At 51.5% G+C, this 22268-nt stretch overlaps 3 protein-coding genes across 8 annotated transcripts; 1 reads left to right on the top strand and 2 right to left on the bottom strand.

Moving 5' to 3' along the window:
* Positions 1-3615: 3615 nt before the first annotated feature.
* TCEA2 (transcription elongation factor A2) lies at positions 3616-11293 on the top strand. Of its 2 annotated transcripts, none has more exons than XM_080925112.1 (10): positions 3616-3734; positions 6698-6760; positions 7343-7448; positions 8224-8314; positions 9033-9163; positions 9430-9486; positions 9831-9985; positions 10062-10208; positions 10774-10845; positions 11145-11293. In XM_080925112.1, exons 2-10 carry the CDS (start codon positions 6707-6709, stop codon positions 11151-11153), a joined length of 822 nt encoding a protein of 273 aa, XP_080781238.1. In that variant the 5' UTR covers positions 3616-3734; positions 6698-6706; the 3' UTR covers positions 11154-11293. The 2 variants fall into 2 exon arrangements, with proteins under 2 accessions (XP_080781238.1, XP_080781237.1); XM_080925111.1 differs by having other exon boundaries at positions 3642-3809.
* Positions 11294-12148: 855 nt separating this feature from the next.
* RGS19 (regulator of G protein signaling 19) lies at positions 12149-17330 on the bottom strand. 4 transcript variants are annotated; one of them, XM_080925670.1, is made up of 7 exons: positions 17238-17330; positions 15614-15673; positions 14860-14956; positions 14608-14729; positions 13097-13171; positions 12772-13006; positions 12149-12690 (listed from the first exon to the last, which is right to left on the bottom strand). In XM_080925670.1, the coding sequence occupies exons 3-7, from the start codon at positions 14887-14889 to the stop codon at positions 12502-12504; spliced, it is 651 nt and encodes a 216-aa protein (XP_080781796.1). In that variant the 5' UTR covers positions 14890-14956; positions 15614-15673; positions 17238-17330; the 3' UTR covers positions 12149-12501. The 4 variants fall into 4 exon arrangements, with proteins under 4 accessions (XP_080781796.1, XP_080781795.1, XP_080781797.1 ...); XM_080925669.1 differs by having other exon boundaries at positions 16719-17288; XM_080925671.1 differs by lacking the exon at positions 15614-15673 and having other exon boundaries at positions 16719-17288.
* A 3044-nt stretch (positions 17331-20374) lies between these two features.
* On the bottom strand, positions 20375-21121 carry LKAAEAR1 (LKAAEAR motif containing 1; the record flags this gene model as incomplete). Of its 2 annotated transcripts, XM_080924959.1 has the most annotated exons (3): positions 20375-20434; positions 20510-20632; positions 20732-21121. In XM_080924959.1, 3 exons carry the CDS (start codon positions 21119-21121, stop codon positions 20375-20377), a joined length of 573 nt encoding a protein of 190 aa, XP_080781085.1. The 2 variants fall into 2 exon arrangements, with proteins under 2 accessions (XP_080781085.1, XP_080781084.1); XM_080924958.1 differs by having other exon boundaries at positions 20375-20632.
* Positions 21122-22268: the final 1147 nt, after the last annotated feature.

The raw sequence follows: 22268 nt of genomic DNA on the forward strand, positions 1-22268 counted from the left end.
TCAGAGACAAAATGCATTCTTTCCGTACTGAGCCCCCTGCTGGCACCAGACTGTCTTCTGAGATAGGAAATTGGAAAAGAACAAACAACCCCAACCTTGCTGTAAGACGGTTCCGTTCTGGAGTAGAAAGGCTAAAAATCAATAAACCCACAAATAAGCCAGTATCGAGAGTACTGGATATGAAAAGGGCTGAATCAGTACCTACAGCCTGGTTTTCTTGAGTGGTTTTTGAACCCAAACCTGAAAGAAAAACGAGGAAACCATACAAGTAGCATACTACCTACACAGATGGGGAGCAGTTTAAAGCCAGTGAAGAAAAAGGGGCACAGGGGTATGGAAGGCAGGGGAGAAGTGTGACAGTCAAGAGGCCCAGTGGAACCTGGAAGGATTTTGCTTTTTCCTCTGAATAAGAGCTGGGAAGTTTTTTTCAGTGACTTAGCATCCTGCAAGTTCAGCATGGCTTTGCTCCTGCAGCAGCTTAGGTCTGATTGAGTTTGTCCAGGTTGGTCTTTGCTGGATGGCAGGACAATTCCACAGGTTTGCTGCCTCTGAGTCAGACCTCTCCATGCTTCATCCATTGCCTCTGACCCCGTGGATGCCTGGGGCTCCTCAGGGTAGGAGGGTGGAGTGGCCGCCAGGCTGGCGGGCTGGCAGGGGAGGGGGGCAGCATTTCTGGGAATTGTGTCAGGGAAGCACATTGTTAGAACAAGCCAGCAGCTAAGGCCTCAATGGCCTCTAGGGGATGCCTCCTGCCTCCCTAGAACTGCCTCTGGGGGAGGAAACTGGGTCTTGGCCAGGCTGTGGGCTGGTGGGGGACTTTCCAAACAGACATTTCCATAAGTCTATGGCTCTCCCCATTCTGTAGACCAGGAGACTGAGGCTCAGAGAGCTCGCAGCTGCACAGACAAAACCAATATCCACATGTCTAGCTTCTGCTTCCTACCTCATGTGACTGGAGACCCTTCTATCTGTCACTGGCCACTGCCTTGTTTGACCACAGAAGCCAATGTCCACGGAGGGCCTAAAGTGGGACCGGCTGTGGTTGTAGATCTACAGAACCCTATGGTGGAGACCTGCAACCTCCCAAATGAGCAGAGGACCTGAGAACCGCATGCAGGGAAGGGACTATCATACAGTGACAGGGTTTGGACCTTCTGGAGCTTAGGATGCCTCCCAGTCTGTGATGATTGGAAAAGAAGCAAGGGGCTCCGTGTGAGCTTGGCAGTGTAAGTCTTCCCACCCACCACCGCCCTGCCTTGGCCAGAGGGGAAGCATTCAGGCCACCACTGGGGTCAGGGCCAGCTCTGGGCAGACATGGATGGGGGGCAGGGATCACAAATAGGAAAATAAATGACTTGGGCTTCCGCTGTTTCCTGAACCGAGGAAGGGGGAAGGGCAGGCTTTGGGTCAAAGGTGCACTTGGCCTGGTGGGGCAGTCTTTGGGGATGTCCCATGATCCCACCTCATTAGAACACTGCCTGCCCTTTTCAGACCTTCAGGCTGGGATATCTTTCTCCCAGAGTTTCTAGGATAGGGCTGTGTTGCTTACTGAGGACCCCTGAAGTTGGAGATCCACTTCAGGGGCAGATTCTTAAGAAATACTGGAAATGTATATGTGTGCCCCAGGAAGGTTGGGTGAGAAAGCCATTGGTGAGCTGTTAAGATGCCTCATCTAGGTGTTCTGGGAACTTGGGAAAGCCCCCAGTAGTAGATTGGATAAGATAGATAGGGAAGGCTGTCTCCTAGAAGCCTTCTTTTCCACCTGGCACCACATTGTCGAAGAAACTTCCTATCTCCAAACCTTCAGAGGGCTAGGGTAGAGGACAACACCACATTGGAGTGGACACCTGGTGAACCTATGGTTTAAATGTTTGGTGGGGAGTTTCCACTGAAGATAAAGCTCTGAAAGTCAGCAAGGGGTGTGTGGGTGGGTTGGGGTGGGGAAGAGTCTGGGGTGGGAAGTGACTTCTCTGATCAAGGGCCAGAAGGTTGGATTTGGAGCGCCTGTAGACTCTGGGATCAGCACTCTTTTGTTTGTTTCTGAAACAAGTCTCTCATATACATATTTGAGGATAACCTTGAACTTCTGATCTTCCTGTCTTTACCACTCAAGTGCGGGGGGGGGGGGCAGGAAGGTATGATACCTGGTTCGTATGCAGTATGATGAATTGAACCCAGGGCTTCCTACATGCTAAACAAACACTCCAGCTCAAGGAATGAAGTTTTCTAAGGTTGGAATGTGGAAATATCTGGCTGGTGAGTACTAACCCCACAAGTGAGGACCCCTCAGAATTGAACACATCATTGATCTGGCTTCTTTGTGACCATAGCTCCCCTGCTGGTGATCTACTAAATTTTCTCAGGAAAGATCCTGTGCTTGGGCAGGTTTGTAGGTGGCTCCTGCCACCTACAGGCTGCTGTTGCTCATAATTAGGACCAGTCAGAACTAGACTACTCAGTAGGCAGTCCTTTGATGGGCTCAGTCATCAGCCAAACACAGCATGGCTGAAGGTCCTGTGGTTCTCTTAACTGCTTGTGCAGTGGTAAGGTCGGCAAGCATTAACTCAGTACTCAAACACAAGGTTCCCTCTCCCAGGATTTGGTTGGGTTTAGCTTAGAGCAAGGGCCCAGGACCCAGTGAAGGGCAGAAACAGAGTTGGTATGAAACTAAAGAGCTGTGTTCAGCCTTCACTACACCTCTGGAAAAGCTTTGTTACCTACAAGAAATTCCATGCCTTTTCCTTATGGTAAAGATGTCATAACTGATTCAATGTTTAGCACAAGCCATTTGGGTATGTCATTTGCACTCTGCCCTTCTGGTTACTGTGGGTACAAAAATTCAGAGACTGACTTTTGGTACCAGCACACATGCCACCATTTATAGCGCAGAAGAGGAGGGAGAACTTTTATCCCTTTTCTGGACATGGATTTCGGAGGTACTGCCTCAGTACCCTGCCCTATTCTCAGTGTGTAATGTGAATTGGATGATCCCGATCGAAGCCACTGACACTGTCACTTCACAGGTTGGGAGACTGAGTCTGAGAGCCACGTGCAGAACTTTAGATTTATATTGTTAGGTTGACTTCAGAACCTGAATAGGTTTTTTTTTTTTTTGTTCGGTTTTTTGTTGTTTTTCTTTCGACACAGGGTTTCTCTGTGTAGCTCTGGTTGTCTTGGAACTAGCTTTGTAGACCAGGCTGGCTTTGAACTCAAACCCTGACTGCCTGGAGTGCTGGGATTAAAAAGGCGTGAACCTCTCTTGCCTGGTTAAAGCCTGCATTCTTTCGGAGAAACCGTTTCAGAGTCCGGAGCCATCTGCGCAGAGGCAAAAAAGCCCCAGACTCGGTTTGGCCCCAAGTGACGTGTGTGGTATGAGCTGAGCGGTCCGGACTCTGCGCGCACTTCTAGGAAGTGGAAGCGACCGGAGCGGATCAGTGAAGGCGCGGTGGGCCGAGCGCAGTAGGGTTGTACTCCTCCCCCGTTTAGTTCCACCCTCTCCCAGGCTTTGGGTGGGCACGTGAGGCCGCGGTCCAGCGGAGGTACCTACGGAACTACCTTTTCCAGCGGGCCGCAGGCCGCGCAGTCATCTGGGAGTTGTGGTCCCGAGGGCGGAGACTCTTCTTACTGTGCTGCACGCGGCCACCAGGCGGAGGTTTGGACCGCGGATCTAGGCGGCGGCGGCCGAGGTCGGGCCGGGCGGCGCAACCGGCGCGGCGCAACCCGCCGCCACCGAGGTAGTGATGGGCAAGGAGGAGGAGATTGCTCGTATCGCCCGGAGGCTGGACAAAATGGTGACCAGGAAGAACGCGGTGAGGGGCGCGGGCCGCCAGGACCCTGGGGCCCCGCTCCGCGGACACCGTCTGAACCCACCCTCGGGCGGAATGATACCTAGCCCAGTCAGTCGAGACCCCTTGCCCAGGCCCATCCTCCACCCTGTCTTGGGACTGCCGCTTCGCAATGGACGCCAAGCTGACCGAGAGCCGCCCTCTGTTCGTCTCCCAGCGGTGGCCGCGGGCGTTCTTGGCCCAACCGTTGTCTCCCCTGTCTGCCCCCACCCTTCAGAACCAGGTTTCTCTAATAAATTTTTCCCCTGCTTAGTCAGGCCTCAGGCAACATCAAGTCGGTTTGGGCAGACAGTGGAGATTGAGCTTGTGGCATTGAGACCTGAGGGGAGACAGACTGCCCCTCGCCTGGCCCCTGGCCAGTGTGGGCTTGGCAGTCTAGCCTACCTTCCGACCGTGGTCACCTGCATAGCCTTTTCAGGAGCATCCTTAGGGGATGATGGCATCTGCATCTTGCCTTCCGTGGGTGGGAAGGGACTAGGAGGTGGCCTTAAGACTTGAGTATGACTCCCGAGCATCTGCGGCACCGCTCCTAGGGCAGCCCAGATAGTGGCTGAGTCATGAGTCTGTTCCCCAGGACTGCTTGAAGTAGAGGGCTGCAGGACAGCTTTTGGGGATGAGCAGGATTGCTCTGGGGTTTGGAGGGCTGGGGTCTAAAACAGGAAGCAGGCTAAGTTCCCATATATGCCTTTACTCTGGAAACAGAGCACACTTTGCAATCATCTGGGCTGCAGAGGCCCACTGGTGCTCCTTTGCGGTAAGGGTGTTGAAACACTTGAAACCGAGGGTGGCAGGGATAGGATTGGAATCCACAGGGAGACACAGTAAGGATCAAAGACCACAGATAGGGCTCTACAGTTGAGAAGGGAACCTGCAGAGGTTCCAGCAACCTGAGAGGCTCCTTGGGACAGCCCATGATTTGTTTGGGCTTTCCTTGTGGGAGAGTGCAGGGCTGTTGTACCCCTGACTCCAAGGATCAGGTCTTAGAAGTCAGCCATCTCAGGGCTGATTCCTGTACAGCCTGCCCTAGGGCCAAGAAACAAACTGCAGCCTGAGCAGATAATTTGCATAGATTGAAGGAGTCAACCCCAGTCCCTACCACTAGTAAGGAAGGTTTGAATGGTTGGGTGGGTTCTCTCTGCCTCTTTGTAGCATACAAAGACAAATGAGCTCATAGTGACAACTTGGAGGACAGCAAACACAATAGTGTTGGGTTTAGAAGGAGAGTCTGTCTCAGTTGTAGGAAGGAGGTGTTTGAATAAACTTCTTCCTTGAAGTGGTAGAAGAGCAACCTTAAATAGAGTGAAGGGTTTAAGGTAGGAACAAGAGGAGCCTGCCTACCCTTGAGGTTTGAAGAACAGAGGTTGGGCAAAGGAAGAAAATCAGGGTTGTCTGTTGCAGTGCCGAGGAGGAGGGTGGTGGTTAGTTTTTTGTTTTGTTTTTTAAAGATTTATTTATTTCATGTGTGTGAGTACACTGTAGCTGTCTTCAGACACACCAGAAGAGGGCATCAGATCCCATATGGTTGTGAGCCACCATGTGGTTGCTGGGAATTGAACTCGGAACCTCTGGAAGAGCAGTCAGTGCTCTTAACCACTGAGCTATCTCTCCAGCCCCCTCGCCCCCTTTTTGTGGTTAGTTTGAAAAAGAGAGATAAAAAGTAGGACTATGGGACTTGTAGGTACCAGCTTTAAAAAAAATTAGCATCCTTTCCTTTGTTTATTTTAATTAATTAATTAATTTTACATTTGTTATTGTGGTGTGTGTGTGAGTGAGGACAGCCCCTGGAAATTGGTTATGTCCTTCCACCGTTTAGGACCAGGAGATTGAACTTAGGTTGTACAGATTGTTGGCAAGCACCTTTACCTGCTGAGCCATCTCATCTGCCCTCTCTTTTGATATTGAGTATTGAACCCAGGGCCTTAAATTGCCAAACAAGTGCTTTATCACAGCTGTGTCTACATGGTCCTCTCTACTTTGTTAAGACAAGGTCTCATTAGGATGCCTATGCTAATCTTGAATTCACTCTGAAACTCAGGTAAGCTTTGAACTTTTGATCCTCCTGCCCCAGTCTCCTACATATCTGAGATAAGTGTCACCAGGTTTGTTAGTTTTCAATTAGCAATAATTGTGCTTCTGATAAACCTTGTTGGCTATGGTGCAAATCTGTGGCTGGAGAAGAGATTCCTGAGGGTTTAGATAGAGGGCTTTAAGTTGGGGACAGGAAGAGTCTGCCTGCTCTGGAGGTGCTGAAGAAGAACCGAGGCAGAGGAGGGAAGCCAGGGTCTGTTACAGTGCCCAGGAGTAGTGCTACACTGATGGGTAGTCACTTTGAGTAGAGGCTGCTCTGCCACTGTGGGTGGCATAGATGGACTAAGGTTAAAGAACCTGAGTTATACTTCTGAGTGTCCTTCCATGTTGAGCAGGAAATGGGGCATTTTTTCTTTCTAGTAGTTTGTTCAGTGTCCTCCCGTGGTTACCATGATATTTGGAGATCACCATCGACACAGGTGAGAAACCACCTGATCTTTGAGGACAGTGCTGTAGAGCTGTTTGCCTCCATTTCTGCCCTATGGCAAGAGCAGTAAAAAGCCCCTGTTGTGATGTAGGAAGAAAGTATGAGGTGCTCTGGGAATCTCAGTTTTCCCCCATGTGATTAGGAAGAGGTGGGATTGTGCACTAAGCCCCCTGACTAGTGTTCTCTGTGTGTAGTCTTGACCATCCTGGAACTCACTCAGAATTCACCTGGACATTCACCAGTCCCTGCGTCTTGAGTGCTGGGATTAAAGACATGCACCATTACTCAGCATCCACTAAGGTTTAAAGTCCTTTATGGACGTCCTTTTTCCTTCTAGGAGGGAGCCATGGATTTGCTGCGGGAGCTGAAGAATATGCCTATTACACTGCACTTGCTCCAGGTAAGCTCTTCTGTCCTGATCTAGGATGGTTGAGACAGCAATTCCAAGGGCATCTAGCAGGGCTCCCTATATTAACTCCCACGTGGCTTAACTGGCACAAACAACTGTTCTAAGGAGAGGATTTCTGATTCTCTCTGGTGATCAGGGTGGTGGGAGGGGGTGCCTTGGGTCCCAAATAGCCATGGGAGAGATGTTTTCTTTCTTTCTTTCTTTCTTTCCTTCCTTCCTTCCTTCCTTCCTTCTTTCTTTCTTTCTTTTGATTTTAAAATTTATCACACACACACACACACACACACACACACACAAGTACACTGTAGCTGTCTTTAGACACACCAGAAGAGGGCACTGGATCCCATTACAGATGGTTGTGAGCCACCATGTGGTTGCTGGGAATTGAACTCAGCACCTCAGAAAGAAGAGTCAGTACTTTTAACTGTTGAGCCAGCTCTCCAGCCCCTGGAGAGATGGTTTCTGTCCCTACCCATTCCCAAACTGTTCACTGTGGGAGCCAAGAGTCCTTTGTGAGGATCTGCCTCTGGAATAGGTAGGGACCACCTCTGACTCAGGCCACTTGCCTTGCAGTCCACCCGTGTTGGGATGTCTGTCAATGCTCTTCGGAAGCAGAGTTCAGACGAGGAGCTCATTGCACTTGCCAGGTCCCTCATCAAGTCCTGGAAGAAGCTCTTGGGTGAGTCTCAGAATGTAAAGGGCAGCTCTTGCTGGTCAGCACAGCATAGAGTGCTGGCCCTGCTGTCCTGATTGAAACTGCATGTAGTGGGATATAGCAGACATAGATCAGAAAGGACCCATCCTGGGCTGCAAGTGGATGATGATGATAGAAGATGGATACCAACTGTTGTGATGGGGAGGTGATGGTCTGGGAGGCATGATCATTGAGATAAGGATATATGCTGCAGAGGAGGTTTTCCAGCTACAGGAGGCCAACAGAAAGGAGGTCCAGGTCAGGATGCTCCAGCTGAAAGAGGAGGAGGTAGAGCTGTTACCTATGTGAGAGGTGAACTAGGCAGACAGCAACTGTTTCTGGGGACAGTGGACAACTAGGCTGCAGAGACAGTCCTATTGATTAGGAAGGCAGCCTTCCTAGGTTCTGTCTACTTCTGTGAGACAACCCAGGGCCCATCCCTCTTAACAGTCACATGCCCCGGTCCCTAGTTCAGGCTTTGGGCAAGGCCCTGCCCATGTTTTTAGAAGGAACCTTGTGTAGGGCATATGCTTGTTTTTTGACTGGGTTGAGCCTTGATGAGTCCCAAAGCAGCTTGCTTGGGGAGGGTGGGTCCTAAAGAGGCTGGTAGACTTGCTAGGGACCAGTTGGAAGGTCTGGTAGCCTCCTGGCATCTTGTCTGTCAAATAGCTTTAAGCAGAAAGGATAATGGCCAGGCCGAGGCTAGGCCCTCACCTGGCTGCCTGCTCCTGACCAGACTACACCATCTGTTTTCTGGTAGATGTTTCTGATGGCAAATCCAGGGATCAAGGGCGGGGCACACCTTTGCCTACATCATCCTCAAAAGATGCCTCAGGGACTACGGATCTCAGGTAGCATACCTGAAGGCAGGTACATACATTTATGCCTCTTGACTCAGTTTCCTCAGTGGGAAAAGGAGGCTGGTGTCCATTTGCCTGGTTACTGCCCTGAGGAAGGTCACTCACTCTCCAGGGTTCGATTTACAAGGTTTGTCACCTTCATGCCGGATGTTGTCACACTGCTCAGTTTTCTTCTTGCCCATCTGAGATGTCTGGCTGTGTCTGCCCATCACTGGCATCACTGAGACCTTTATTAAGGAGCTCCTATCCAACAGAGCTGGCTCAGCCCCAGGCCTCCTTGCCTATTTCCTCAAATCCTATCTTTTTGCTACTCATCAGGGTTGCTGAATGGGTCCCTTCATGCAAATGTTATCCGGAGCTAGAGGTGATCTCAGCTCTTATCTCCACATTCCTGAGGCAACACCACTGCTTTAAAGGTGGTCAGTGCAGCCCTGTCATCATGGAGACTAGGAGCACTAGTAGTAACAGACTATAGATGAGAGGCTTTGACAGGCTGGGCCGAGGCCATGACAGGCTAAGCTCTGGACTCCAGTGTAGCATTCCTCATATGATGTCATATCCTGAGCTCAATAGTACAGTTGTTGATTTTGCTTCAGGAAGCCACCTGATGCTGCTGATTTCTAGAGGTAGTGTGAGGAAAGGGCCTGGTGGGGACCACCCAGAGGTATCATCAGATACTGGAGATGTGTAACTGAGCTCATCTCTCTAGCTGCAAGAAGCCAGACCCACCTAGGACCTTATCCACTCCAAGGATCACCACATTTCCCCAAGTGCCCATCAGCTGTGATGCTGTACGAAACAAATGCCGTGAGATGCTGACTTTGGCCCTGCAAACTGACCGTGAGTATTACAAGGTCTAGATTTTGACCCTCTAGGTGGCCTGGGCCTCTGCCTGCTTCAGAGCTTGCTGCTGGAGAGACTTCTCTTTAGCTCACTGTGACCTAGCAAAGAGGCTAAGGTTTTTAGGGTCTTCACAACATCTGTATTTTGGGAATGGTCTCCCTGGAATGCAGATGTCCTATTTAGCTTCTAGGGCTCTGTGAAAGCAGAGGGGTGGCAAATGGAAAAAGACAGAGAGGGAAACAAGTGAGGGTTCCTTCTTACAGACGACCACATGGCCGTTGGTGTGAACTGTGAACATCTGTCATCTCAGATCGAGGAGTATATCCTTTGTACAGGGTATATAGAGTCATGGGCTTCTGATAGAGTCTCCAGTCCACTGAGTTGTGTTTCTCCTGTAGCCACTGGACACAGCCTTTTTGGGAGGTCCCTTGACCTTTCCTGAGCCATAAATGGGTCATAAATGGGGCTATGACCACCTACTAGATAGATCTGGGTCTCAAACAGGAATGGGCCTAGAGAAGGCAAGACACTATAGGCCCTTGGGTCCCCCACAGTTCTTGAGTGGGTAGACTCCTCTCCATGAGCCTGGGAAGAAAATTCCCCATATGACTCCCAGGAGGGGGAGGAGCTCTGAAACCTCAGATGGGTCCTTAAATACCCGCACGCATCTTCCTGGATGTGGGAAACACTGACATGAAGTACAAGAACCGTGTTCGGAGCCGAATCTCTAACCTGAAAGATGCCAAGAACCCTGGCCTACGGCGGAACGTGTTGTGTGGTGCCATTACACCCCAGCAGATAGCTGTGATGACATCAGAGGTGAGCTCTACTGGAAGGGCTGGGGCAGGCTGTTTCTGCAGAGCTGTAGGCTGAACACTTCATCCTTTTTTATCAGGAGATGGCCAGTGATGAACTGAAGGAGATCCGCAAGGCCATGACCAAGGAGGCCATTCGTGAGCACCAGATGGCCCGTACAGGTGGCACGCAGACTGACCTATTCACTTGCAACAAGTGCAGGAAGAAGAACTGCACCTACACACAGGTTGGGGTCCACTTTATCTTGTCTAGGAACCTCAGAGTACACTCATCCTCCTCTTGGATATCACCTATGTCCCTGCTTTTGGTCTGAGGCTCTGTGCCAAGGCTAGGTCGCTTGGCCATGCCCAGGATGGAGGGCTCTTTGTCAGTAGCTGTGGAGATGGAAGCTGAGGTGCTCTGATGGCTGTGTGGACTCCAAGGGGCACTGGGGGCTTGGGAAACTGCCATCATCTGCAATAGGATGCAGACAGCAGAGCATCTCAGTCCCCACAGCTCAGGCCCTGTGGGATGTTTGTTGTTGGGTCTCCAAGGCCACTGGCATTTCTGCTGATCCTTTTACTTTAGACCTTCCTGTTGGGAATCCTGCACTTATCCAGGATTCTAGACTCTACTGAGCAGTTGTTCAGGGCCACAAAGGCCTCTGTTAGGATAACCCACCTCCTCCATAGGTCTAGTTCTAGAAGGTTGAGGTAGTTCACTGGGCAGTTTCAAATCATCATTAGAGATCATAAGACAATACTGCCCAGATCAGGGCAACAAACCCAGGAATTCAGCCACCCACCCTACAGGTGCAGACCCGTAGCTCTGATGAGCCCATGACCACCTATGTTGTCTGCAACGAGTGTGGGAATCGATGGAAGGTAGGTGGGTGGGCCCAGAATGATTGACTCTAGTCCTGTCTTGATGCATATTGGGCCTGAAGTAGAAACTGGGGGGAGGGAGAAAGGGGGGGAAGAGGGAAAGGGGGGGAGGGAGGAAGGGGGGAAGAGGGGAAGGGGGGAAGGAGGAAAGGGGGGGAAGGAGGAAGAGGGGGAAAAGGGAAAGGGGGGGAGGGATGATAACCAGCTAGCCTCCTGGGAGTCTGGGATGGAGCCTATCCTATTTCTGCCCTAGTGGGTCTTGTGGGGCCTCAGCCAGACATTTCCCTGCCTTCCTGCAGTTCTGCTGAGCCCTTGTACTGACGTACCCCTGGCCATGGCTAACACTGTTCCTCCTGCAATGTTCTTGGTGGACACAGCTTCTTTGGAGATACCCTGAAGGTGGCACGCCCTGTTCCAGCCTGCCTGGTGTGCACCTTTCTCCCCTTTGTCCCTCATTATTAAATGTTTTTTTTTTTTTTTTTTTTTTGACTTCCTCTGACCTTGCTCATAATGGGCTAAACACAGGCTTCAGCTGGGTCCTGTCCTTCCACTGCTGTAGAGCTCTCCTCCCTGGGCTCAGACAACCCTTTAGCTAAGCTGTGGTGAGGAAATACCACAGACAAGAACTTGTATAATGTTTGGAGAGACAACTTGTTCATATAATTCTACGCTACTGTTAAAGCTTGTATATGTACCACCATGCTGGCTACGAGGGTGGTGCAGGAACTTGCCCAGTGTTCACCATTCTCGCCAGGCATGGCACTAAGGACCTGGTGTCCTTTCAGGATGTTTTGCTTTGTCCTTCACTCTGCTTACCATGGGGAGGATGGTCTCTGAGCTGAAGTCAATTCTAGCTTCAAATTACTGAAGCTTCCAGCAACCTGGAGGAACAAGGTGGTGGGTGCCTTGCTTTATTGGACCTGTGAAATTAGTCTGACACTGAGCCTCACTTCTTTGGAAAGAACATACCATTAGCTTTGTTCCCATCAGCCTCTGGGAAGACATTTCATCGTGTACACAAGGGTTTGGGTTCTAGATAGACTTCAGTTACATCTCAAGTCTTTGTTGAGTGCTGACCCACTGTAGAGTTGACACCAGTTCCTAGAGCCATACCTTGGGCAAGGCCCACAACAGTCACCTACTAAGTCCACTGCTTTGGGACAGCACACAAGGTAGAGTCTGGATAGAGAGGGTCCTTTTCTTCAGCCCCCTACCCAGTTGTGGGATAAACAGAGGCTTCTGTTTTTAAAAAATACAGAATACTATATATCATGTTTTTGGCATATAGAGGAACACTCACAAATGTGAAAGGTTTCTTTTTTTCTTTTGATAAAACATACAGTAAAGACATATTTCCAACTTTAAAGTTAATTAATATATAAAATATAAATGGGCTCTTCATTTGAGTCTGACTCTGAGGAATTAAGTCCTGCTACAAACCTGTTGGCATGAAGAGTGCTCTCCATGAGAACCTCTCCTGGGCACATGACTGGGGGAGGTGGTCTGAGGCACCATCTAGGGGAACCCCAGTAGGAGCAGACTAAGACAGAGCAGAACATTGCAGTTGCCACTGGGACTGAGTCTGTTTCCAGCCAAGTGAGACAGGGCCAGCCCCTAGGCTGCCCATGGGAATAGAACATCTGTGTGACAAATGACCTAGGCCTCAGAGGACTGTGGGGCCCCCTGGAGTAATAGAGAACGGTAGGTGGGGGAGGTCAGGAAGCGAGGGTAGGAGTCCCGGTGCATGAGGGTGTAGATCTGCAGCTGTGCGTCATCGAATGTGTGTGGCGATGGCTCTTGCATCTTCCTGTTGATGCCTTCTCGCACACGGGAGTCCAGGCTTACCTGTGTGGCAGGCACCAAGGTCAGGGGGGAGGGGCGGTGCCCTTCCCAGGTCACCCCCACTCATCCCTACATCTGGCCCACCTCCTTGGGGGACAGGATGGAGACGTAGTCCTCATAGATAAGTCGCGCCTTCTCATCCACCACATGTTGGTTGGCCTCTGCTTTCAACTCCTCACAAGCCAGCCAGAAGAGCATGTTCTCTTCACTGTATTCTGTGCGCAGGAATGCCCGGAACACACTGCGGCCCGTGGGGCTGTGCATCAACTTGTCAAAGGACTGTGCCCAGCTCTGTACTTCCTCAGGGCTTGGTGGAGTGCTGCAGGCATTACGGCCGGGCTATGTCAGGTCTGAGACACGCACACAAGCACACATACATGCATGCCCATACAATGGTGGCCATACTCACCAGACTTCACAGCTGGGGAGGGGTTGAAGCTTGCTTTCCCGAGAAACCTGCCAAGCTCGTTGTCGTTCTTGATTCCTAGTGGCAAAGTAAAGTTGCACTACCGTGTGCAGGTGGATGCTCTACACACTACTGTGGCTATATGTATGCATTGGTATGTGGGTGCCTAGCACCAGGAAATCTGTTACAAGGAAGGAAGCTCCTAAGTGAGCCTTCTTCACATCCTCTTGTCCCATCCCCCGACCCCACTGAAGTGGTTTATGCAGATTGCTGTTCTGGTTACCACTGTGCCCCCTTTTCTAGTCAGCAGTTGGACTCTTCAGGTTCTTGGTACCCATCTCTTTGGGTAGGTAGAACCACACTTCCCAGCCTAGTTCCAGCTTATTCCTGAGGCCACTGAAAAATCTATACTGCTAGCCTAATATCAACAATGTGACTCACTGGCTGATGTAGGGTAAGAGCCTCTCTAGTGTGTCCGTACCTGTCTGGTCCTGGATCCTGAACCCTGCTTCCAAGGGAAGCTTCTCTCCATCAACATCTCATTCCCAAGGTTATGGAGAGGATTCAGTTCCCACTAGGCCTGGCTTCTCAGCAACAACACGGCTCAAGCCTTCAGTGAGCCCTGCCCATTCACACTTCATTCCGTGTATCCTGCCTATACACAGTCCTGGGTTGCTGTTCAACAGATCCCACTTTGGGTCCCTCAGTCTATGTAGGGCCAGACTGCTGTAAGGTAGAAAGTTTCTACTACCATCTTCTGTATTCCTGCCACCAGACATCCCCAAACCTCAAATACCTTTCTGCCTAGAGCCAGCTATTCCCTTATCTAAATCTCTTCTCAATGTGTCCCTACTGCACAGTCTAGGATCTGGGCAGCTATCAGTATAAACAGGTATATGGTGAGCGCATGGACACCATTATGATGGCCACTTGCTTGCTCCTGCAGTATAACACTCCCAGCATAGCAGGTAAAGGGCTGGAGAGGCTGCTCAGTGTTTAAGAGCGTTTGCTGATCTTCCATAGGCCCTTGGTTTGATTCTCAGGACCTACATACGGGCTCACAACTATTTGTAATTTCAGTTCCAACACCTTCTGGCTTTTCAGGCACCAGGTATATCTGCAGCACACAGACATTCAGACAAATACTCATACACATAATATTTAAAAGCCATACAAAGTTCCCTAGAGGATCTGGGTACTTCCACCAGCCAACAAGGCCAGCAATCTCTGGACAGGGTGATATTGTGGCAGGGGCTCAATATTTCTTGGAAGCCTCTGGAGGGTCTAAGGACCAGGAATGCGCTCTAAATGCCACCCCATCCCAGCCCCACATGCTTCAGTGCTTCTGTCCTCCTATATGAGCTGCTCCCAGGACCACATACTCCTGTTCTGTGCTTTATGAACCACGTACATACTTTGGCCTACATGCTCTGGTTTTGCTCCCCACGAGCCATGTACCCCTTCCCAAATACCCTGAGTTCTTCCCAGGACAAGCTGACCCCCAAGCGACATACCAGGAACAGCTACAGCAGCAGCACCAGCATAAGCAGCAGGGATTTCGACTGGGAGGTCCTGAGGGGGCTGCATCATGGCTGGACATCGAGGGAGGCCTGTCTGCCTCCTCTGGCCCTGTGTGCTGAGGAAGAAGGGGCTGCCTCAACCTCCATTCTAGAATTCCCTGGACCCTTTGTCTTTGCCCACATCCCCAAGGTTGTATCTTGAACCCCAGGTGTCCAGGAACCCAATTAGAGGTGGGGAGTGCCTACCTGTTTCTCAGCCTCATGTGGGGTGGGCATGGGTGAGTGGAGGGTGTTGTCCAGATTCCGCGGTGCCAGCTCTGAACTTTCACTGCAGCATAGAAGCCTGGCAGATTTGAGAAGAAGGTTGGAATTGTGACTGAGGGCCTGTGACACTGGCCCACCTTGTAACCTCTGCACCCACCTCAGGGCTTGGTCAGAGCTCTGCCCCAGCCTTCTACCCTAAGCCTGATTACTTACACCACGTGGAGATTGCTGAGTCTGTGACAGGGCTATTGCAGCTGGGCCTTCCACAGAAGATTCTAAGACACCCCTATTTGTTCAGTCCCTGAGAAGCCGGAAACTTGGGTTCCTCTTTCTTGATTTCCGGCTCCTGGCCCCTCCCAAGGGGACTGGAGTTACAAGTTGGTATGGGGGATGTTAGATATTCTGACTACTCCCTTCTTCTAGGGAGATGGGTAGAGATGTTGCCCAGATGACTGCAGGGTGCTAGGCCTGAAGCATTGAGTTCCTGACTGGGACTCAGGATAAGACTGAGGAGTGGGGTATGCACTGATGAGAGGTGTGTACTCGGGGAACAAGGTTCTTTAGTCCTCAGCTGCCTCAGATACTCCCACTTTTACCCTGGTTTCCATCTATCTCCCTAGGATACAGAAGCTGTGTGGCAATGCAGGGGGTCAACTGCTTAGCTGGAACTGTGGGCTCTTTAGTGGATTTTCATATGGTCTACCACTCTCGATGGTGGACCACACCTGGACCATACCTTCACAGGGGTTCTAGGAATCTCGTAGGCCACTGAAAGCTGGCTTCAATTCCAGTGTCCCTGGGACAAACAGACGCAAAGCATCCAATCAGCACCTTGGTGGCAGTTTCGAATGCCTTTTCTCTTCCGAGTGCCCACTTCTGTCCAGGTGGAGACCATCCAGGCTTTAAGCCCGTTTTATCCTCCTTCCTTTCATCAGTCTGGGACACACATTTTCTCAATGAATTTCACCTTCCTTTAGCCCTTCATTGGGCAGAGGCCTTTTAATCCTGGTTCTGTCTGATCTCTCTACTGGGCAGCTTTACCACCTGAGGATTTCTGAGATGGTGGGTTCCCAAGTCTCCGAGCAAGCAAATCAGGACACATAAGTACCTTGGGCTGTACTTTATCCTGGGCTTGCGCTTCTAGGCAAAAGGGGTGTAGTAGCATGAGGTCTCTATGCTCTCCAAAGTCATCGTCCCTCATAGGGTTCATCTCCAATCAGCTCACTGGACATGGGGCCTGGATGCTGGGTCCAGTGGGTGCACTGGTGCAGGCTCTGGTCCTAGCTCCTTGCACCCATCAAAGGTCAGTTGGAACCACCCATGTCATTCAGGGTGCTCGCCACTACTGCCTCCTTTCTGGGCAAGGAGAGCCTAGAGTCTGAATCAGAGATGTCCTGCCCCACATCCAGCTGCTGAAGCACTACTTTCCTCCCCAAGCCTCCCAGGAATGGGCCTCCCAAGTCTATGCTAAGAGACCAGATGCAACAAATTTGGTCTCTGGGGATAGAAGCTCCCTGGTGAGTGGCTGTCAGTGTTGCTCCACTGAAGCAAAAAGACTGCCCAAGCCCACCCAGACCCTCCCGCTTCAAAATAATTCTAGAAAAAAAGTCTCATTTCCATCCAACACTGTCACTGTCCTACCTACACCTCCATGGAAGGCCAGGCCTCTCACCACGGCGAACCCAGCTGCCCAAGCCCACCTGTGGAATGGTAGGCCCCCACCCAGTTCCTGCTTTTCTGCCGGTGGGGTCATCTGGAGGGCTGGTCTCTTCGCGGTCCCGCTTGCAGACTCTGACGCCCCCACCCCTTTCTTAAGGAATTCGCCATGGCGCCCAACTCACCAGCGACCTAAAGGCAGATGGGGGCGGGAGGGCCAGGTTCGGTCTGGGCCCCACCCTGGCTACCGAAGGGGCGTGCTCTAAAGAAGCAAGGATTTAAGTCCGACAGCAAGACGTACTCCCGGGCAGTCGCGAGGTAGAAAGGTTCCTGGAGTTCCGCTCAGATGGGGCCGGGGATGCAGCATCACCCCTAAGGCTGGCCAGGCCAACTGACTAGCGGACCCAACTCGAAGGGTGGGTAAGGTGGCAGATCGGGTGTCTCGTCTGGCCCCTCCCCACCAGGCTAGCAGGCAGGAGACACGGAAACCTGGGTTCTTCCGGCCCCCACCTTTGAGCAATCACTTCTCAACGCTCTGAGCTCAGGAAAAAGGGGAACCTTGCTGCGGTGCTCCCTCCCCCACGCACAAGGGGTGGGCTCGGTCCTACTGCGACCCAGGTCCACGTGGACCGGTCACTGAAGTCCGGGAAGAGAGCCGGCATCTATATCTCCCGGGCCCGTTCACGGTCCAGCGCCGCACTCACCGCCGAGTCCCCGAGTCACGCCACCCGCGCGCTCCGAAGTCCCGCTGGTCGCCGGGGAGGGGGCGCAGGCGCAGTGCGCAGGCGCCTCCGCCGTACTTCCCCAAAGAGAGGGGCCGGGACTTCCTCGAGCCCCAGCGCCTGCTCGCCCGCAGTGCCCCGCCCCGCGCCCGCTCCCGTGCCCCACCCGCGGCTGGCGTGTCGTACCGCGGTAGCGTGGCACGATGACCCTGAGGGGTGAGTCGTACAGAGACGGTGGATTAAGCTCGCGCTCCGCTCTGGTTAGCTGAGTTTACCCAGCATTTATGTGGTAGTGCAATGTTGGGCACCAGAGCTGAGCCCTGTGCGCTACTTGGCTCGCCTAGATTAGAAGAGGCCTTTGGGAAGGACTGGCCTGTGGTACTGCCCAGTTTGGCCGACTCTTCGCCTTTACTGGTCTGTAACGTAGCATTAAAAGTCTGTCACTTTGCACTCGAACTTTCCCTGAAAGGGATGTTCAGGAACTGCAGCGTGTGGGAACCATGAAAGCAGGTTCTTACATCGAATCACCCCGAATGTTTCTGGGGCCTGGTTAAGTCCCTTCTGAACTTTCAAACTGCTCCAAGATAGCCTTTACCACAAATAGCCTTGCTCTTTGGTCAACTCTTCAGATCCTTTGTCATTGGGTACAAAATTGGATTAGTTCATTATCCCAGCATGCTTTGTGCCAGTGTCCAGAGGCCCTAACCCTCCTTTAGACTTGGGTCTGTAAAGTGTGGTCCGTTGGGCCATCCCTCTTCTTAGCACTGGGCACACCACTTGGCCAGTTCAGGTGTTGGTGTCTTGCAAACAAAATGGCATGCAGTCACACAAGTTGTTGATGCTCACATAATACATACTAAGAGATGCAGAGGAGATGTTTCACATGAGCTCTTCAAGGAGCAGGGCAGAGGCAGAGTAACTGAATTGACTGCAGTGGACTAGAGCGGGAGGCAGGCAACAACGGAATGGAGTGAAAGGTGAGGAGACAGGATGAAGAGAGAACAATGGGTGAGGGGCTCTGTGGGGGCTTTATGAGTTGACCACAGAACCCTTTGGCAGACAAGCTAATGGCTTCCAAAGTAAGGTCATGGAGGCCCAGTAGAAATGGATGAATGCCTGATGGAGGCCACAAAACAAGCCCGATTCTGCAGTGTTTGCTGTGGGCATAACTGTGGGTAGAAATCAGTAAGCTTTCCTCTTCATTCCTTTCACACAATTAGCACCTTTCCCTAAGCACAGAAAATGCCTCTAAATCCAAGATGGTGACCAGGAGCACTGAGTAAGTGGTGCCAGTGGGGATGAAACTGAAACTCAGTGAGAGCAGAGACGCCATCTCCTCATGATTGTGCATGGGTCACAGGCTTTATATGCCCTTGTAGGGTTCTCTTCAGACAGAGGGCTCCTATGCCAGCTTCCCGAGCTGCATCTGCAAACCCAGACCCTCACTGATGCGCATATCAAGTGGTACTCCTTTTTTTTTTCTTTTAAGTATTTATTTTATTTACACGAGTACACGGTACCTCCCTTCAGACACACCAGAAGAGGGCATTAGATCCCATTACAGGTGGTTGTGAGCCACCATGTGGTTGCTGGGAATTGAACTCTAGACCTCTGGAAGAGCAGTCAGTGCTCTTAACCTCTGAGCCATCTCTCCAGCCCCTCAAGTGGCACTCTTAAGTCTGACATGTGGTGTGGAGCTCTTCTGCCATTGGAGTGCTGGTCTTCTGATGATGTTGACCTTTGTTCTCAGCCCTCTATTCTGAAGTACTTATGTGGATTATTCACTGTGTGGGACACTGCAGTGACCTTAGTCATTCCTGTAACCACCCCCAGGAAGAAATGCAGGGTCAGAAAGGGGATGGAACTATGGCATGACTTTACAAAGTAGATAAACATCTTCACTTAGCAAATCTCTAAGAGACAAAATTCTGGGGTCTAGAGCTTGGCCAGAGGAGCCCAGCATTGGCTATCACGTGGTGTAATTGACTGTCACTAGAGATCTACTTCTGTGAGAGAGAGAGACCGTCATTCTTGGATGAAGAGACTGTCTCCTTTTCCCTGTCCATGCTCACAGCCAAACCTACCATTTCCCTGCCTTGCCATCTTTCCCACTGTCACAAATGTCCCCTCCTCCTGAGAACTGCTGCTGTTTTGTGAATGCTGCAGTCTGGGCTTGGATCAAGGCCTAGGGCAGCAACAGGTCAGAGAGTGAGAAGGGTCAGGTGCAGGGGGAGAAGACCAGCTGAGGAAACAGAACCCTGGGAACTAGCCATCAGCGAAAGATCCTTCTGGACCACAGTTTTGATCTCTTCTTCCCTCTGTTCTCTATTTCATGCAGAGCCAGAGAGAGCCCCGATGCAGGAGCAGGGAACTGTCTACCTCCCTGTGCTTCCACCTCTACACAGCCTGATGGGGAAGGGCTGGAAAGGAGGACAAGGACAGGGAGCCAAAACACCAAGAGGCCACAGGTTCTACAAAGAGCCAGTGCTGTGGAGAGGAGGAAGAAGAGCTGCCCAGAAACCTGGGGCTTTTCAGAGTCCAGTGGTCAGAATGGGATGGGTGCCTTCCTTGCTGTGCTCTCTGTTGGATGACTGGGCACAAGAGGCTGTTGCTGATGAAAGAGAGGCTGTGGGTAAGTTTTCTGTCCCACCATCAAGGGACCTGGGAGAGAGCATCCCATCTACAAACTGTTGGTCATCTGGGCACAACTGGACTCTTCAAAGGCCAGTTTCAGCTTTGCAGTCAGTTTCCCCTCCCAGAATGCCACCCCAGTCCTCAGATGGAATGACTCTAACTTTGGAGACAGCCCCGATTTCTGGGGGTGTTGGTGTGTAGGCAGGCTCATTCCTATCCTTTTCCACACTAGTGGCCTCTCACATCTATGACCCTGAAGGGCACCAGTTGCAGGACATTGGGAGATAGGGGTGTCCACCCACCAACATCTCCTTCCGTCTTTGGCTGTGGCTGTAGGACAGGCAGCATCCATGTTTGCGCTTCCCTGTGAGAGTCCAGGGGAAAAAGAGGGGAAAGACCTGATAACCCTCAGAAGAGAACTTTATATGAGAGGGTGGGGGGGGGGCGGCGCTGTAACCTGGGGTCTTTGAATGCCAAGGTCCGGGTCATCGTGAGAAGATGTTGCCATCTACCTCCTCTTCCAGAATTGTCTCAACACGCCTCCGCTGAAGAGAGAGGGGCTGGAGCCAGTGTGCGGCGAGGCACAGGGCCCTCCCACCGGTCTTGGGGCTTCCCCACACCTCTTGTCGGTCCAGAGGATCAGGGATCTTCGTGGGCTTCAGTTGGGGTGGTAAGAACAGTTCCAGTCGGATGGCGGCGCGCGCCGAGCTTTGCTTCTGGATCAGGAGAGTGATTTCCTCTGCCTGGGAACCAAGTTTACTGAGCAAGCCTGGGAGCGCACTACAGGAGTACCCTTCCTTCCCCTGCAAGGTGACTCTCTGGACCCTTTCCCTTCTACCTACCCGCATTCGGGTGTAGCGCAACCGCAGGGCGCGGACTCGGCCCCGGGCTTCCGCGGCCTTAAGGATGCCTAGAAGCCGATTTTGACGCTCAGATGATAGCTCAAATGCCTGCGTCCAGGTCCGCGGGTCAGGCATGTCGTATGATAACTCCACTGACTCGCGTGGAAACATGGAGCCTACCTCGCCCATGTCGTCAAGTAGGTCGCCAAAGAGCAGGTGGCGTCGGCGTAATGTGGGGGACATGCTTACCAGCCTCTCAAGGGTCAGTGCCCAGCCTGGCTTCGGAGGCTCTGTAGTCCACGGGCCCTTCATGCGCTTCTCCCCAGCTCCAGCTCCAGGTCCACTCTTTTTGACCCGCTCCCGTGCACCCTTCACTCCTGGAGTCGGCATGCTCCGGTCTGTGGAAGAAAAGGGGATGTCCAGCCACTTAGGGGAACACTATGGGTCCAGCTTTGTATCTATGGGACTTCCTGTAGCCACCTAACTCATATCCCCAAACTGGTAGCTGACCCTGTGTATATCTGCAGTAGGCCATGACTTTCTGATCCTCTCTAGTTTTAGCAGTATAAACTATAAACCCGATGGACTTTCCTACATGCCATTGTTACTCCACAGCCTGCATCACTATAGTCATTCTGCGCCCCCTAACTCTGGAGCACCAGAGACTGGTCTGATCCTGTTCCTGATCCCTTCCTGATACCTTGAGCAAAGGAACCCACCTTGTGTTTGTGTCTACACACATCTGCTTCAGTGTGTATGTGAATGGTGTTGTAGGCATGTGTGTGCTTGGATCTGTGTATGTATATATTCACAGGGAAGCTAAGCCCTTGCTATCCTGGCCTATCTCCTATGGCAAAGATGTAGAGAGCGGAATCCAGGGAAGTAGAGACAAAAGAGGAATGGCTTAGAGAGGGGAAATAAAAAACAAAAACACAACCCTAGCAACCATTCTCAACCTAGCTGATGCTCCGGACTTCCTGTGGGTGAGAAGTAGAAACACAGTTGAGTGCTCTTCCTTAAATTTGTCTAACTCCTCGCCCACCTACTAGTTCAACATCTAGGTTTCCCCATTCCAGATCCTCACACCCTCATACTTTCTGCCCCTTCGGTGGGAAGACTCACCTCTGTTTTGAATCTTTGGGCTTGTTGACTATGTTGCCTAGCAACCTGGAGCCCGGCCCTCCCCCCAACACAGTGTGGTACACCCCTATGCAAGCACTAAGGTGTAGGGATTAGTGTCGTGTGTGTGTGTGTGTGTGTGTGTGTGTGTGTGTGTGTGTGTGTGTGTGTGTGTGTGTGTATCCTGCTTCAGGTCCTCCCCCATGTTTCCTTCAAAGTGAAGTTGAGTCTTAGATTCACTGTCCCAGTCTTGGGGGCTGGGTTCTGGCTATAGAGGCTCTTTGGAGCTAGCTTTCTGGGCAGAGTTCCTACAAAATACCTTTGTGACTAAGGCCCACCTTAAGCCCTTAAATAAATGCTCAGGACCCTCTTTCATCAACTATGGAGCAAGTTTGGGATCTCAGGTGTCTAGAGGTTT

The sequence above is a fragment of the Micromys minutus genome (genome assembly GCF_963924665.1).
Source record: "Micromys minutus genome assembly, chromosome: 11".
NCBI lineage: Eukaryota > Metazoa > Chordata > Mammalia > Rodentia > Muridae > Micromys > Micromys minutus.

Excerpts from the sequence above, each read along its gene's own strand:
- TCEA2 (XM_080925111.1), top strand. The coding sequence starts at position 3,741 with ATGGGCAAGGAGGAGGAGATTGCTCGTATCGCCCGGAGGCTGGACAAA. Across the intron at positions 8,315-9,032 it reads TCAGGGACTACGGATCTCAG|CTGCAAGAAGCCAGACCCAC; the intron begins GTAGCATACCTG and ends TCATCTCTCTAG. Across the intron at positions 9,986-10,061 it reads TAGCTGTGATGACATCAGAG|GAGATGGCCAGTGATGAACT; the intron begins GTGAGCTCTACT and ends CTTTTTTATCAG.
- RGS19 (XM_080925670.1), bottom strand. The coding sequence starts at position 14,889 with ATGCCCACCCCACATGAGGCTGAGAAACAG. Across the intron at positions 13,007-13,096 it reads CTCCCCAGCTGTGAAGTCTG|CACTCCACCAAGCCCTGAGG; the intron begins GTGAGTATGGCC and ends TAATGCCTGCAG. Across the intron at positions 12,691-12,771 it reads CCATCCTGTCCCCCAAGGAG|GTAAGCCTGGACTCCCGTGT; the intron begins GTGGGCCAGATG and ends CCTGCCACACAG.